Source organism: Corticium candelabrum, chromosome 20, assembly GCF_963422355.1.
Source record: "Corticium candelabrum chromosome 20, ooCorCand1.1, whole genome shotgun sequence".
In the NCBI taxonomy this organism is placed as follows: domain Eukaryota; kingdom Metazoa; phylum Porifera; class Homoscleromorpha; order Homosclerophorida; family Plakinidae; genus Corticium; species Corticium candelabrum.
Genome location: NC_085104.1, coordinates 4,670,112 through 4,687,704, shown reverse-complemented (window position 1 = coordinate 4,687,704; position 17,593 = coordinate 4,670,112). Strand labels below are relative to the sequence as shown.

The 17,593-nt window shown below is 39.1% G+C and overlaps 1 protein-coding gene across 1 annotated transcript; it reads right to left on the bottom strand.

Annotated features, from left to right (window-relative positions):
• Window positions 1-1,326: 1,326 nt before the first annotated feature.
• Window positions 1,327-17,580, bottom strand: LOC134195782 (WD repeat-containing protein 82-B-like). The gene is made up of 9 exons (XM_062664861.1): window positions 17,222-17,580; window positions 17,055-17,152; window positions 15,998-16,064; window positions 15,838-15,937; window positions 6,665-6,790; window positions 6,453-6,608; window positions 6,323-6,392; window positions 1,591-1,733; window positions 1,327-1,530 (listed from the first exon to the last, which is right to left on the bottom strand). Exons 1-9 carry the CDS (start codon window positions 17,380-17,382, stop codon window positions 1,498-1,500), a joined length of 954 nt encoding a protein of 317 aa, XP_062520845.1. The 5' UTR covers window positions 17,383-17,580; the 3' UTR covers window positions 1,327-1,497.
• Window positions 17,581-17,593: the final 13 nt, after the last annotated feature.

Sequence of the window (17,593 nt, the reverse complement as noted above, 5' to 3'; positions counted from 1 at the left end):
TAAGTGTGTGTCACGCTCGGGGAGTTTGTCGAGCCAATCAGCAATCGTTTTGGGACGCCAAACGTAGGTGACGTAATACTAGCTTGTCAGCGTGAATCACTTTCGGGAATTTGCAGAGCCAATCAGCAGACCTTTGGCACATCAACAATGGGTGACGTAACAATCCCACGCATTATGACAGAAAAGCCGAGATGTCGTAAACCTCCATTGTACGGTCAAACTGTCGTCAAACCGAGAAGCGCAGAGTAAAGATCAGGTAATAGTTGTTCTCGTTTGTTACTTTTTACAAAAGAATCGCAAAACAAACGAATTTATCGTTCTACAAGAAGCCAAGCGAAGGTCCCATGGGACCATGCATCTAGCTAGGCACCGTTGCATACGCACCACCAACATGTCATCCGCGATCTTCAAGAGAGCAATATGTTCTAAGTAGGACTGATGATGAACGATCGACGTCGTCTTGCAAGAAAGATTCATAGGAAACGTTGACGCTGCTTAATTAATATCTTCTGGATCCGGTCGCTAGATGTACATGATGTCGCTTCACAGTATATTCTATGCAGCTAGAAGACGTACACCGATCTCTAGCTACAACGAAATAGCGGAACGAAAGATGGCGACGATTCAATAAGAGTATAATAATTTGATACTCCATCTCAATAGTTAATTAATTTATTAACTTCCAGTGATACAAGAGCGCTATACATGCAGAATTGAGACATAACGTGGATAACAAGCCCGCGCCGTGCAAGAGTTGCGTAGCTGTGTGAATTCGAAGTAGTGTGGGACATTGATGGTATTTAGTTAATTATCTTTAATCACATTGATAAATCCAGGTGTTTTCAAAGAATTGCCGTTTACATTCTAGCATCAATTAAGCTAATGATTAATATGATTAATTAATAATAATGACAATAATTTAACAAAATTTAATAAATATACATTGATATTTACAATAAATACACACGTGCCACACACACACACACACACACAAATACATGTACACGCGCACACGCACACGTACACACACACACACACACACACACACACACACACACACATGCATGCATGTACACGTGCACACGTACACACACACACACACACACACACACACACACACACACACACACACACACACATGCATGCATGTACACGTGCACACGTACACACACACACACACACACACACACACACACACACACACACACACACACACACACACACACACACACATGCTCGTAGCTGTGAAGCGACAGTGTAAACACAGCTTAATTTTCTAGTGATAGTATAAAGGTTGGTTTGAATGTAGTACATATGAAACCCATCTGCAAGCACAGTAATAATTATCATAGTTAACACTGCACTGGTTACATTTTCAATTCGAATCAATACAAATTTGGAGAAAACCCTGCAATACATATTAAACAAATCTGTTTAGTTACAGCTGAACTACTATTGTATATCCATTTAGAGTAAATTCACAAATTTCGGTCACCATCACTCTTCTTCAACTGTAGGCAACCAGAATCCCTAAACACATGCAGTCTTGGCCAAACAAAATACCTGTCAAGAAGTGTCACTGTAGCTTACCACATTTGAGCAAGCAGTTGCCATCATCATTGACCTTGGATTAAATTGCACACAATATGTAGGTCCAGGATGGCTTCCTTCCAGAACAGCAACTCTGTGCCCATGCTCTGTTGACCATGCATGGACCTTACCATCTTGAGAGCCTGCAAAGCAATCAGCAAAATGAGTTTGACTTTTTAAAACAATGAACAAATACACACACACACACACACACACACACACACACACACACACACACACACACACACACCGAAGTTCCTCTATTTCTTAAAATAGTACCCTAGCTATTTTAGTAATATAATATACGTCATGCAATCCATGGATTGCCAGAATCCATGCTTTGCGCACAACATATAGTACATAATATGTATTATCTTACACAATAATACCCTTACCATTACACAACATACCGGTAACATGTGAGCCTGCACTAACTATATATGTCAAAATTCATGTTTTTTCTACTCCAGCCAAAGCATTGCATTCATCCCACAACAACCACAAAAATACTTACATGTATCAGTCTAACACAAACATTGAAAACTCCAAGTTTCTTGCAAGTAGTTGAACACAACTGGTTCACATATATACAGGTATAGTTAGTGCAAAGTCTCCATTAATTATCTAGCTTCATTAAACCAAACTCAACCAGCTAGGCAATTATGTTCTTTTACAACCAAGAAGATTTGACTAAACAAAATGGACATTATTGATATAATGATGGACTATCAATCCTTATATTTGACTGTTACGTAAGGCCACAGGGCTGAACTGAATGCTACTGGCATGTCCACAGGTGACGAATAGCGGAGAGGCCTTCAGATATGGCAGCCAGCTGTGATATAAGCAAAGTGTATGCTCTGTCGAATAAGCAGCAGTCGTGGACCCCAACAGTGGCTGTCTCAACAGAGTATGGTGGAACAATAGTTGGGATCATTGTCTCCTTGAAATGCCACAATTACTCAAAAACGATTCAGTGACGTGGCAAGTTTAGGCTGCCACTAGATAAGCCTATAGCCATGCCAATAATGATATGGTCTGAGAATAATTGGCTTTGGAATCCAGAGTCAGTCGTGGCAGATGTAGTGGTCCTTGTGCGCTATGTGCCTACTGAGATTACCGATACTAAAGGCACTACAGCAGGTACTGTGGTGTACTTGTTTGGTAGTGGTAGAGACCCAATAGCTACCTCTGGCAAGCCACTGCATCCCAGTTCATTGGTTTCTTGTTGCAAGCTGTTTGCCCCAGTAGTCATTGGGTGTGCTGGGCGTTTGGCTCTCCACACCCCTTATCCACTTTAATCTTTTCATGCGTGCAGGCTTGTGGTGTTTCTACTCTTCAAACCTGTTCTCTCTCTTTTTTTTTTGAAGTCTTGTGGCAATGGACAAGTGGGTGTAAAATCTTCGTGATGTATCTACAATTAGACCTCTTCTAACTTCAAATTTGGGTCTAAGTTGTCCTACATGTAACAAAGCGTGTCTTTCAAAAGCTGGATTGCTATCGCATCAAAGAAGCAAGAGACATTAACCGTCATCACTGACTCAGTGGACATACCATCATGTTAAGGCATTCACATGAATTACTGTAATCATTCACCTATATATGTGTTGTATAAAGTGAATCCTGAGCTCCCTAGAGGTTGCTAGCAAAGATTCACTCGTACAAACTTCACTTAAATGCACAGTCCTTATTAAACTCTACTACACCTTGTTTAACAAATTTACAGTTTCATGAGACAACCTAACTCCAGTCATTCGGATGCAAATGTCCATATGCAATGTACATGTCCTACTGTTCTCTTGTTGACATTAATGATAGGATCATAGTAAGTAAATATGAATGCCAAAAAGTCATTCTCTCTGTCCTTACCCCTAAAAACTCTCATATAACAATTGTGTAGCCACCTCAAGTGTGCTAGCACTGTACTCACATTCGCAGATGTGATATGAAGATGCAGGCTATTTGCAGTAAAAACTCACATGTCTAGGAAGCTGGCTGGATCACAGCCTCTAACCGCTGCTGCCGACCAGTGTCACACTCATGCACTTGCTAGACGTTTCTTGCACTTGCATTTGTGCATGCTACATGGCTGTGGCTGTGTAAGCTACTACCTTTATTTGTACACTAAATAAACAGCAGAGTTTGGTCAAACCCACTGAACTCTCCCATTCCATGAGCCTGGCACAATAAATGTGCTGAACATAATTAGTTATAAAATAAATAGCAACTAAATAAAGTAAATCGTACTAGAGTTTAGAAAATATCCCACAACCTACTCAAGGTACCCTTATTATACAAATACAGATACTTTCCAAACACTTTCTGTTTATGATTCTGTGACTTTCAATGCAACATGCCATCTGGAGAACACACCCAAGCAGTCCAATTACCACACAGAGAGACCTCATGAAGTCCAAACCAATAGAACTTCAAACCAACCACTGTTAATTAATGACCACTAATCTTGGTAATTGCCAACAGTCATATAAAATTGTAGCCAAACATGAATACTATAAGTAATTGCTAATCAGTGCACAAGGTGGAAGTTCTGAGCATCCTAACGTCAGTAGGGGCCTATTCTGTCTGTCGTTGATTCCCTCAGGCTAGATCTAAGCCAACCCACTTGTCAAATGAAAGACATGCATGGTTTCATATGTGCCTTGTATCTGATTCTTTTGCAGTATCCCTATAGCAGTCACTAATTTATGAAACATAAGTGCCCATAAAAAATAAATATGAAATACCAGTAAATTTCCAATTAAGTGCCACATATCATCACATATAATAATCTCCTTTACTGCAACCCTTTGTAAGATAATATGCATTAATTAGTACTCAGTCTTTTTAAACATTACCATCAGAGTGATTTCTTGAAAATGTATCTGTAACAATCACACACTAGGGTTTACTATCCTACATATCTAAGATATACCTCTTATCATCATAGCATGACAGCTCACCAATCTCATTTAATTGATTTACCATAGAATAGATCTTATTAATTGAAGTCAATTTAGCTCTAACACTGTCTCCTACCTAAAACAATAGTCACCGCTTTATACTACTGTTAATACCACCCTTAATTAACATGTTTAGTTTCTCCATCCTCCCTCTCAATACCACATCTTGGTCTTATTCTCCTACAAATTTCACAATGGTGATCTTATCTCTATTTAAATTTGCCATAAACTTTTTTAGTTTGATCATGGAACTTAGACACAGCAAAATGTCTGATAAGCAGAGCTCTCTTTGTCATTTCATATATCTTCAAACACTTATTTTGTCCTGTTCTCATAATACAAGTGAGTCAGTGTCTGTAAACATTAACTTGGTTCTATTTCTATATTCAAATCTTATTCCAATGAATCAGAGTATCCAGGAGAGTAAAGCTGCAATGACCTTCTTGTATGCCATTCTTGCTGCTAACACCTTTCTGCACACAATGCTATCTTTAGTAAACCTGGGCAATTCGTAGTCCTCTTCAGATGTCCTGCTACATTAATCTTTCCATTAATAATCCATTAAAGGTATGGTCACTGGAGAAAGAAATGACCTTTCTTTAGCAGCTTTGTTATTCCACAGAGCTTTCAAGTCTCAACAAAGTTTCAGCACTTTAACTCTTTTCATCCTTAGTATTTTTAATTTTCTTTCAAGTTTGCATTCTTTCCTGCTGGATATTTGGTATAAAAGGCCCTCTTCATCCATTTGTATTGTATTTTGTATTTTGGCCTTTCCTATGTATGAATAAAAGCTGTAATTTCATCAAAGTAGAACCTGTGTACTAAAACTCTTTGTCACACTCAAAGACGTTTAACCTTTGGCTAATATGACGACCCCCAATCAACATTTTGCTCTCCAAAACCAATGCTATGTAATGCTTTACTTTACATATGACACAGTTTGCATGTATAGCCAAATCATCAAAAAAGCATAGAAGAAAAGCTTGATGACCAGATACGTTTCAGCCTGCATTCAATTAACCATCAACCCACATGTGCAGCAACAGTTACAGTTTGTTGTCGAAATAGCTTCTTCTTGCCATAATGACATCTCCATTTCTTACCAGCCATCTGGTGACTTCAAATAACTACAATATTTGTTGTGGTGCTCATGGTATCTTCAACTGCAAAAGTCTCATCATGATTACATTGACAATAATTTGTAACAAAATACATTAAGTTATGATGGACCAGTCTGCAACAACTGCAGCACTAATGTAGATGACTTAATTGTAATCAACAGCATATTCAACACACTATAATTACTAATGTAAATGCTACTTCTAACTTTAGTAAGAGTCTGTGAATTTAACTGAATGACAAAGCAATCTCCAAAATCTTGCACCAAGCAACAACTAAGGTAAATATAAATCTTCAATTAACACGGAACTCTCATGAATCCAGTAATTGCTAATATTCCAATATAATAATGTGTTAATTGTGGTAGTGTAAATGTCAACTAGCCAAACTAGCACAAGAAAAGTATTACAAGTTGTCAGCAATTACAATTTCTAAGTGACAAAAAGCAAAGAGCCACAAATCAGTTCTAAGAGCCACATTTAGTCATCACTGTCCTGAAGAAAGTCATGTTACACTATGCTCAGCTTGTTCATTTAGCATGCTACTAGCAAGACATGATCACATCTAAATAATATTGCTTGTCATTCACTACATTAGCAAATAATAGCATAATCACACATTGAACTACAATTTTATAGCAGCAGTTTGTTTACCTGACAAGACAAACTGTCCATCTGGTGTAAAAGATGCTTCAAGCTTTAGCTTCTTTGTATTCAAATGACCCTATCAATGTACCCAATACGAGCATATTCATTTGGACAATTAATGTAGACAAAAACATACCACAAATGTCTGCAATATGTTTCCATGAAAGGCATCTAGCATGTACATATTGCTCCCATTAGTAGACAAAAGAATCAGCTTCCCATCTCTACTGAACTTCAATGAAGTCCATTCTACAGCAGGATCTCTGACCAATCGAAAAGTTGCAAATGGACCCTAAAATAGATATAGATGAGACTGGACAAAAATTAATATACAGTTAATTAAAATGCCTTATCAAACGAACGGAGATCATACAAACGAACATGTTGTGAATCCATTCCAACAGCAAAAATAAGACCTTCTGGATCAAATGAGACCACTGGAGGTGTTAAAGCTTGGTTCAGATACATTAGTCCCTTAAAATATGAAATATGATTATAGCTTGAGTAAAAGCTAGTATACAAGACAGACTGAGTCACACAAACCACAAAAGAGGACTTCCACATTGCCACTAATTAGTGTCAAAATTGACAACAGTCCAGTCCTGAAAAACTAATTGATGTTCAGTAAATTACAAGCTACTAGACATTTGTTTCAACTTCAAGTTTGATTACAGTGTACTCATTGATTATTGCATTTTCACAACACTACAAATACCACTTTTCAATACTACACAAGTACACAAGGAAAATTCCATGTTTCAGACCCCAGCATCACCAATCTCGTCAATTAGATACTGTGAATATATCTACACTGGGCTAGCTGTAAGATAGAAAGGCTTTGTTGTTGTTTTAGTTCTGCAAATTTACAGTCGAGGACCAAAAAGCAATGTGATTGAGCAGGACAATTAAAGTAGAGAAAGTATCCGGAGCATTGAGTTCTGGTTGATTTATGGTCTTCTTGCAGGACTAGAGTTTATTACCTACTAAATTGTGATGGCTCAATTATAATTATACGCATAAAGATAACAATAGAGTACCTGCATGCCTACTGTTAATTAAGATTCAAAGTTAAATCCTGAGACAAAATCTTATTATATTGAACATGTTTTTTAAATGATGTCCTTTGAGTCTTTGTTTGTGCATTAGAGTAAAGCAGCAAGGTGACCATAAAATTAACCAGAACTCAATGCTCCAAACACTGCACGTTGTCATCCTCAACCACATTGCTCTTGGCTAGGGTCTGGTTATTTCCAAACTAACAAAGTCTGCTTATCTCAAAGTTTAGTCTCCATGTCTAAAGGTTATTTGTCAATCTGCCAGGTGAAGCAAATCATGCAGTGCTGAAGTAGAAATCATTGTGGCAGTCATTGCAAATCAAAGTAACAATAGAGTGATTAGATGCTCATTCCATTCTCACTTATGTAAACAGCAAACTGATCTCATGCAATCAGAAAGCTGTCTAGTTAGCAAATGTTAGAAATCAGATGTTACCAAGCCTTCATATATTTGTATGTAAATAGAAGAATGTGTCATTATTTAGTTTACAATCACTGTTGAAGCATTTATATCATAGTGTAATTGCTGCATAACAGTAAGACCTAACCTTGAACCTGTACTTTAAGATAGTAACAATCTTCACGACAAGCATGCACCATAAAAATCAACAATGGTGAGCACAACCCCTTAAATTTTTGACATGACTAATTCACTCATCCAAGTCACCACCTAGAGAATGATTTTTGCTTTTAGACTATCCTTCAAGTCATTGTACTTCAATGTAAACAAAGAAAATGTAGTCTACGTTCGTATAGATTCCAACATACATGATATACGAGCAATGTTACAAACTCTCATTTGTGCTGTGCAAAAACCAATGAAGAGACATCATTTGCTCTCGTTTTAGCCTGTCACTAGCTTCCACGAACCAAAGTGCACATCTTTGTTTGATCGAGTCACGGCTACTCATTCTGAGCCCTTTCTGGATCACTTTTCTCCAGGCATTGCCCTAAAGGCTGATTCACACTGTGAATGTAACGCAACATAACGTAACGCAAGGCGACTTTACGTTATGCAAGATCATTCACACTGGCAAATTTTGTTGCTGTAACGTACCGTATTGACTTTCGTAACATAACGTAAGATGTTGAGATAGATTCCCGGTTGACGTAAGCAATTATCCGTGTTTGTACGACGTGAATGGTCATTCACTAAGGCGTGGTATTCTCCTAGATAGCGTGTCTGCACTGGAAACTCTATCTAATCCACACTTTTGTTTCGTCGATCCTTTGTCTCCAAGAAATAAGAAAAAGCAGTATAAGAAACGACGTTTCCTCTGCTTAAATGTGAGGAACGTTTCCATGCGTGACGTCATGTATACGGGACGCTGAACATATGTGAGGAGCTCAATGTGAATGCTATGTAAATGTCATGTTACGTTACGTTACCTACATCGCCCTACGTTGATAAAATACGTTACGTTACGTTAAGTGCTCAGTGTGAATCAGGCTTAAGTATGGCAGGTAAATTTCTTGTTGAGCTACTATCCACAAATGTCCTCCAAGTGTCATCACACCAAGAACGTCACTGAGTGTAACCCCCAATGCTACGCAACGTCCATCATGGTGATGCAATGCTAGGTTCCTGTATCAACATCATAAGCCACAAAGTGATTGATTTCATGTTGCAGACAAAGTAAGTTCAGTTGTTTATTGGTGGCAGTCACAAGCATGAATAAAACTGTTCTGGTAAAAACTCTTACATAAACGTTTCATGGATATGATTGGCAATTCATCCATTGTCTCGTTGCCAGTGTATGACAAATTGCAAATACTGTTAGGTGATTAGACTGCACTGAGGGCATGGCACATTCCTAAATGTGACAGACATATTCAGCTAGCAAGACAACCAGCCAGACACAAACATAGACCACAGACTGGAAGTAGTTCCAGCCACATCCATTTTGAGTATGTCACTCGCTAAGTCACATGACTTTCGCTCTTCTGGCTCATAGCTACTTGCTGAGGCACATGACTTCTACAAAGTCCAGTTTCTTCTGGCTCATCCCTAAAATTAGTAAATGACTTTTCATTTAAACAGTGGTAGTCACCTTGAACTTATGCGCCAACATTGTTTACAAGATCTTGAACTTGATTTTCAGTCTGCAAGTTACTTCTCTTCTGTTGCTATTAGTGCCAGATTTGAGAATCTATTCTCAGTCATGCTTGCAATTGCCTGTAAGATACCAGGTTTTCAATTTTCTCAAGGCTGAAAGAGAAAATTTAGATGATGCGAATGACATAGGAATGACAGACACAATACGTTCTTGATAATTCAAGAACCACATAGTAAGCAGATCGATAACATAGCTTCTTGATAACAAGTATTCCTGGTGGTACTTGCAACCTCACTTCATCTCGAGGAACTTTGTTGTGATCAGACTCACAAACTTGTTTTACAATCATGAGATGGAAAGTCAGTTTCTGGTAATTCTTTGGCTTATTCAAATCTTGTGGTTACCATTATCTCCATTGCTAAACAGTCTTGAGTCTGCCATGGTCAAAGTTGTCGCTGTACCTGTTGTAAGCTACTTAGACCAAGAAATTTTGGTGACGATTTCAATTGGTGATTTGGCAAGTGATGAGGGAATTGCCAAAACTAAAATTTGTCAATACTGTGCATGCACATACCTACTGTAACAAAATTGTCAACCCACACATCACCGCCACAGTGTATCGACCATGCATAGCCATTGCCAGCCTCTCTTCTACAGGATACCTCTACAAAGTTCAAAACTGTATCTGTTGTCATCGTATTTACCTACATCTGGAGCCCTTCACTGTTGAAGGTTTTATGGACTCCCACTTTAATAGATGAGCTGAAATACCTGCATTGAAATGTCAGACCTACACAAGGCAAAAGAAAGAACACCATGTACATCTCATGATCTGGTGACACCATATGTTGACAAAACTCGTAGATCACCAAAATCAATATTTGCCAAAATTTAAAAAGACGTTTTGGACCATTTCACCAAATACTAACGTCACCAAATTTCAAAGTCTACAATATTTCTAAACAGCAATACCAACTCTGTCGAGGTGTCCAATAGAAGATTTTCTATAGCAGAAAGGACTTCATTCTCATTAAAATAAACCTCTCACCTAACTCCATTTGTAAATCCACTACATTTGTTGCAAAATATTATCCTTTGGAGACTGAGAACTGCAGGCAAGACACCAATATCAGGTCTCTAAAGGCGGTGTACTCAGGGTCTAATCAGAGCCCTATTCGGCATGAACCCTTGAAATTCCAGACGAAAGCATGCACATGTGTAAATCTGGGATTCCAATGCTAGAAATTGAGGCAGAACTGTATTAGAGTTGCAACAACCCAGATTATGAATTTATATACAGCTCTGGATTGGGTTGTTGTAAAGCGCCAAACATAGTTCTAATATTTGTGTCTTTATGTCTTCACACTAATATATAAATTTGTGTAGGGATCACATAGAGAGGAGATGGAGGTCGTACTAGTACAGAAATACGATCTCTAGTACTGCCACAATTACTGGGCTTAGGTCTAACTGTTTTATCTTGGGCTTCTTTGCATATTGACTTAAACTTGTGATGACAATTTGTCTCGATGTTTCAGTGTGGCAAGTGCATGTTTGTTTACACCAACAGCTCTACTGTCTTTCTTTGAAGAAAGCCTGCCAACAGTGCCATCATCTGAATATTTTATCCACAACCCAAACAAGAAAAAGGCATTGAAACACAATGCGACTGATTTCAACACCATAGTAGCTTCTGAGCCAAGATCATGATGTTCTCCTGCTATTTTATAAAAGTATTCAGTATGATTTCAAATTAACACAGGCTTGATATTACTGATTGCTCTATACTGTAATGCCCACCTTGTTTCACATATCCACGACAGTGTTCCCATGCCAGAAGCATCTGCTTTTCCGAACACAGATAAAATGGGCATGTCTCGTTTGTAAAATATTCATGATACCAAGGATAACACAGCCATGATGACGAGATTAGCAAGCCTTCTGCACTTTCAAGTACACAAACATGGCAGTAAGTCCACTCAAGGTTTCACAACTTTGACCCTACTCTAAACCACAATATTTACCTTGATTTTTGCTGCCCTATTGTAACACATACTGCAAGCAGATAGTGTGCATGGATACACTCCTGCATAGATACACCCCCAATTGTTTCTAGCATGCAGGGTTTAGCTTTTTTGTTAGCCGTAAAAAAACAGAGAGTCTCTACCTGTCTTGCAATGTTCGCAAAATTCCATAATCTCTCTTGAACATATCTCTTGCATTACTATACCATACACATACAGCAAAGTCTGTATACCCTTAAAGCAATCTGTAGTTTTGTTACAGATGACAGTAAATTTTCTACATTTTACGCAGTTCTTAAATAAATAGACATTGAATATGTGAGCCAGCAATTTGAATGATTTAGTACTTGAAACTACAAATAGAGTATGTAAATTGCCTGTCAAAGTAATGCTCGAACTTGGAGCAGCTCCTTACTCAAGTGCAAAAATTTCCAAGAAGTAGCTGTGAAAGATAGCATCTCATAGTGACCTCTGAAAGCACGACCTTGTCTTTCTAAATTGCCCTGCCTTAAATAAGGTCTTCATAGTCGGATCCAGTATAACTCTATCCTGATGACTTGATCTTATTTCGTGCGCCACAAAGGACACTATTTCTGTAAAATGCAGACTTCTCAACCATACAGGTAAACTGTCCAATAGCATACAGACTGCTTGTGCTGTTTCAGATCTTGAGTTGCCTTTGTTCCACTTTTGAAACGCCAGGAAACAAATCGGAATCTGCATTGCAGCCTCTTCCTGCTACTGTGTCAAGAGCATAGCTATATTTAAGCCATAAAAAATAATTGTGGCAGCAAGACTGTTGGAATGAGCACTATGGAGTTCATTTCTAGAGGAGCTTGACTGGAAGTACTATTTTCCAGTCAAGCTCTTTTAAAATTCAACTCATTGGAAGAGAGGAAGACCTTGATCAATATGGGTCTTTTGACACAATTGCCTAAAGGAACATTTCGGAGATTTGTGTTAACGCAAGATTTCAGAGACGCACGCTAACGTACATTTGCGTCAAAAAAGCAATGGCGACATGCACTGGTCATGACTGATGGAAGTGACAAGAACTGCAACGCGAAGTTACAGTTGAGTCCACCTTTACGACAAAACCCCCTTCGGTGTGTGGTAAAAACAGCTGTTCATGCGTGGTCTGTTGCACATGAACACAACTAAAGGATAAGGAAGCGAGCAGTATCGGAGTCCGGCGCCCGGATCTGTTTCGGCATCCACCGCGCTTCCTCGGAATCATGGACATGCTGTCGATGTCATGTGATGTTACACGTGATAGCATGAAAACTCTCTTCAGCGTCACGATATAAAAGCGTTGCCCGGCTGATAACTATGAGTAAGTTGTGCATAATTATGTCTCAGCTACTGAACCAAACAGCACGCTTTGCAAATTGTGATCTAAGGTAGATATTCTCTAAGTTGGAGTCCCGATCGAAAAAGTTACAAATGCGTCTGACAGAATTTATCATTGAATCAGTTGAAAGCATACATAAGCATATCTCGTTCTGCAAATGCGTCAAATGTCTCAATTTGATTGTTGGTAACCAACAATCATAGGTGTATGCGGGGCGCAATGTACTAACACATGTGGCTGAAATGTTCTTTTAATTATTAGATCCATGAACAGGGTCTTGGCTATCAAGGGTGACAGCAGTGCCTAATTGCTCCTCAGGTCCAACATCCAAGAATGTTGCCTTGTTTCAAGATTTCTGGCAGCTGCCTCTACATTCAAGAGTAATACCAAGACTAAATAGTGAACTATGGCAATTCTCCTTCCTTCACAGTCAGTTTTCTGTTCAAGCCAACAAAGCAACATAGTGTGCATTCAGCTTGTGATCAGCACATGGACAGAAAAGTCCTCACTGATCTCAAGCAGCTTGTCAAAGTACTCTACTGCTCATTTTCTATTGCTTCACAGTCAGCATGGGATCGCCTTCTTCTCCATCAATAACCAACACTGCAGGACACGAAATGAAACTGGGGAGACTAGTGCCTCTCCATGCCCCCAATGGTAGATCAGTATTCAAGAGAAACACGTCAAATGTCAGATGACTTTACAGTAGCCAAACAGTAAAGGTAGAAAGTTAGCTGTAGACTAGGACCACTTAGACTTCAATTTATGTTTCCTTCATAAATCCTCTTCTTACCATGATCAATCACAATAATGCAGAATTGAAAAGCACTGGGAGTGAGTGTCACGCTTCGATGTACAAATCAACTGAGCATTCAATGTTCAGTAGAACAAACACATGAGGCAGGTAGAATACTGTATACTTCTACTGCACATGTGCACCAAGAACTCACCGTAAACTAAAAAACAAAGCTTTATCTAGATCTCGTAAATCCATGAATGAAAACATCACTTCTAAATCCAAAAACGCATCATTTCTTACCCAAAGAAGCCCATTTTTGTCATTAAATTCACCGTACCAAATAAATACAGCAGTAACGCATGCACACTGAGAAATCACCCGTTACACTTGCAAATCTGTGAGACTAATCCACGCCAGTATCATTTCCAGGGTTTCCCTTAGGCCTTTTGAGCAATTGGGTGTAACAGAATGAAAAATGATAGAATCGGGCATATACCGTCTCGTCAGTGAGTAGTTTTACTACATGCATATGCGCATGCGCACATTTTAACACGCACACTACGCTTTTTGGGTCTTCAAGAGTAGTTAGTCTCCCGGGTTGAGAAAATGAAAACAAGTGTCGATTTATCAACACCCAGAACATGGCTTCTTTGCACACTCAGTCAAACATCGCCAAGTTTTACATCTAACATTTGATATTAATAACAATTTATACTAATACTTATTAATATTAAAATCACGCTTATTAATATTAAAGCACCCTGCTGGAATTTCATCACGGGGAAACCCTGCATTCCTTACATGTAAAACCCTTTCTGTGTTTAAATTTACTGTGCAAGTAGATATGTATACAGCAATAACACACACACACACACACACACACACACACACACACACACACACACACACACACACACACACACACACACACACACAAACACACACACAAACACACACACACACACACACACACACACACACACACACACACACACTACCATATGCCTTCGCTGCATGATCACTGAGGCATAATAGATCATAAACACAAAGCTTAACTAATCTGGTTAAAATCTATTTAAGATGTTGGACTACTGTATTTCCTAGCCTCGTACCCAGGCCCTCATGTGCAGCCAAAGAAGAGGGTCTGGTACACGTTGTCTTCGCATGTTAGCATAAATTACCTCAAAATTGGAGTAATGTATGCACGCATGCGGAACCAATGTCCTTTAGAATCTTGAACTGATGTCGCACACAATGGACAGCAAAATAGCTTCGTGTTCAGTAGTGATGAAGCCATAGATCTAAACCCAAGATCAAGTGATCCAATTAGACGATATTTAGCTAAAGTATTATTGACCTTGCTTTTGTGTAGCAGCTATTTGGAGTGTCGAGTTTTTCGTTCCTCGATGTCTACTGGAACTGCAGTCAGACTGTTTACAGTGTTTGCTTACCGAGAAGAACTGCAGCAGAAGCTGCAGCATATTTTGGGAATTTCTATCTTTATGACAGACGGTCTAGACCTTCAACAGTAGATTTGCCAGTGCTGTGCTCGATGCATTCAGGCTGCAGAATTGAGGGTCAAAGCACATGACAGCCATGGCTGGTATTTATGTCGAAAAGATCAGACAAAGAACACCACCGAAGATGATGCATCACCTAGTATAGTGAAGAGTCGCCCTCCAGCCAAGCGCACACTGGCCGCTCTTAGGTCTTTGAACATGTGTACCGCTGCTGAGGATGAGGAGTCACTACTGAATACAGAAGCTGTTTCGCTGTCCATTGCACGACATAATCGGCTTGAGATTCTAAGCAACATCGGTTCTGCATGTGTGCCTACATTACCCCGATTTCAATGTAAATTATGCATGCATGCGAACACAAGGTGTACCAGGCCCTCTTCTCCGGCTGCGCATGAGGGCCTGGGTACAAGGCCACATATTTCCTAGCCTCGCAAACCAGGCTCTCCCATGTAGTCGCTGCTCTTCTCACACTGAAGCAATTCCGGCAAAACCTCCTCGTCCTCGTGTGATTCATGTGCGTTTAGTTCAGCAAATGCGTGGAAAAGCCTGGCTTGCGAGGCTAGGTATTTCCCATGTAATCAGTAAAAAAGGCAGATTGACCATTTGAGACTAATTGCAGTTTAAATCTTTTTGCAGAGCACTTCCTTTCATTATTGCTAGAATGGGTAACTATAGAATGACAAACACAAACACAAACTGAGGAAAACATCAACAATTTAAGATAATAACTTACAAAGATTAGACATCAAATAAATAGATACAAACTACTACCAACCTGGCAGTTGGGTGATCTTAAATCCCATAAGCGAACTGTTTTGTCAACTGATCCTGATATAAAGCTGTCATCAATTGGTGACATATCCAATGATGTGACACTGCAAACACCTCAATGAATACATACATACAAGGAAATAAACATGCATAGCTATGCTGACCGTTTTGTATGTCCCTGAAAATACCTCAGATACTTATTATCATGTAGAGATAAATATCGCACTGTATCTATATCAATTAGAAATTTCCATGTTACTATGGTACCCTTAAAACAAGAAACTAAGACTTCGGCAACTTTCACTCCTATCTTCAACAGGTTCTATCACTACCCCAGTAGCTAACTAAGCCTGCAGTTAGTATCTACCTATATAAGCCTGCAACATGTCTTCATATCTACTCCAATGTCTGTCTTTCCTCTGATTTGCATCTTTATATGATTCTTTTTAGATTTTGTTGTGCAATGTTAACAGTAGCTTTCCCTAGGGCCCATTTCTTTATCTTGTCTGGTCTTCTGGAAGAGGCTAGAAGAGTCACGCGACCTTTTATGGTCATTCTCTTGCATGTCACCCTTCTTCTAAGTGTTAGAAGAGTCACGAGGCCTTGGCTCTTCTGACTGCAACACAGAAGAGGCAGAAGAGAAGAGGTCTTGGCGTGATGTATGCCACATGCACATTATACAGCATAAGCACACATACACTACACACAGAGCGATAAAGTGTCCTTTGCTTCTGTTGTGTTGAAAACCAAGTGTTCTTCTAACAACATCTACTAATTCAGTGGTTTATGAGTGTTTTCCATCTTCAAAGACCCCGTTTGAGACACTGAAAAAAGCTAGAAACCAGAAGCTTCTTCAAGCCTCATGACTTAAGCACGCATCCATTTCAATACTACTATTACTGCGCATGCTCAAGCTCTTCTGGATATACTTCTGAACATTTCATTACTTTTCCTCTTCTGACAAAACTGAACATGCTTGGCCTCTTCTGGCACAAGAAGATAAAAAGAGGAAGAGGCAAAGAACAAGCCCCTAATCTCACCAAGTATATTCATGTTTGTGCTTGTCTGTCTCCCAATCTGTATACAGTGACACAGTATACCTACAGTACATACTGTTGTGTTGAGTTTGTACTTATAGCACTAAAGCAAATTCGACTAATTAATTAATTAATTGATTAATGATTTATGTTTATTACCACAAACTCTAGCTATTATTCATACCATCAGTCTTGTTGGACGCATGAAGCACAGCGTTTGGAGCATGAGTGTAGCGAATAAGGTCGCAGCCATACTTTTTGCTATTGAGAGTCCTTTTGGGCCTTGAAAATTCAAGTGATCCAGCAATCTATGAGTAAACACTCTTTCAATCCTCTGACAACGTAACTTACTTTCCATCTTTGCAGTCGTAGATGACTAGCGAGTCGTCTTCGCTGCTGGAAATGAGAGTTTCACCAGTCGGCCAGAAGTCTAAGCAATTAATAGTTCCTGAGTTTTCTCGAAAAACTTTTGCAACTTTAAAAGATTTTAGAACGTGTTCTGTAAGCTTCATCTAGTAGGATTTCGAACAAATTTTGCTCTTATCCGGGATCTCGATAGGTAATAATGCCTAGCGCGCTAGATCAACAATCAGAGCGGCAAATGTAAAAGCTTAGCTAAGTGTGTTCACAAAAGTAAGCGCATCAAACATCAAACATAACTAATCGAACTGACAAATCGATAATCTTATCATTCATGTGGCTGTTGATGATTTGCATGAGTCA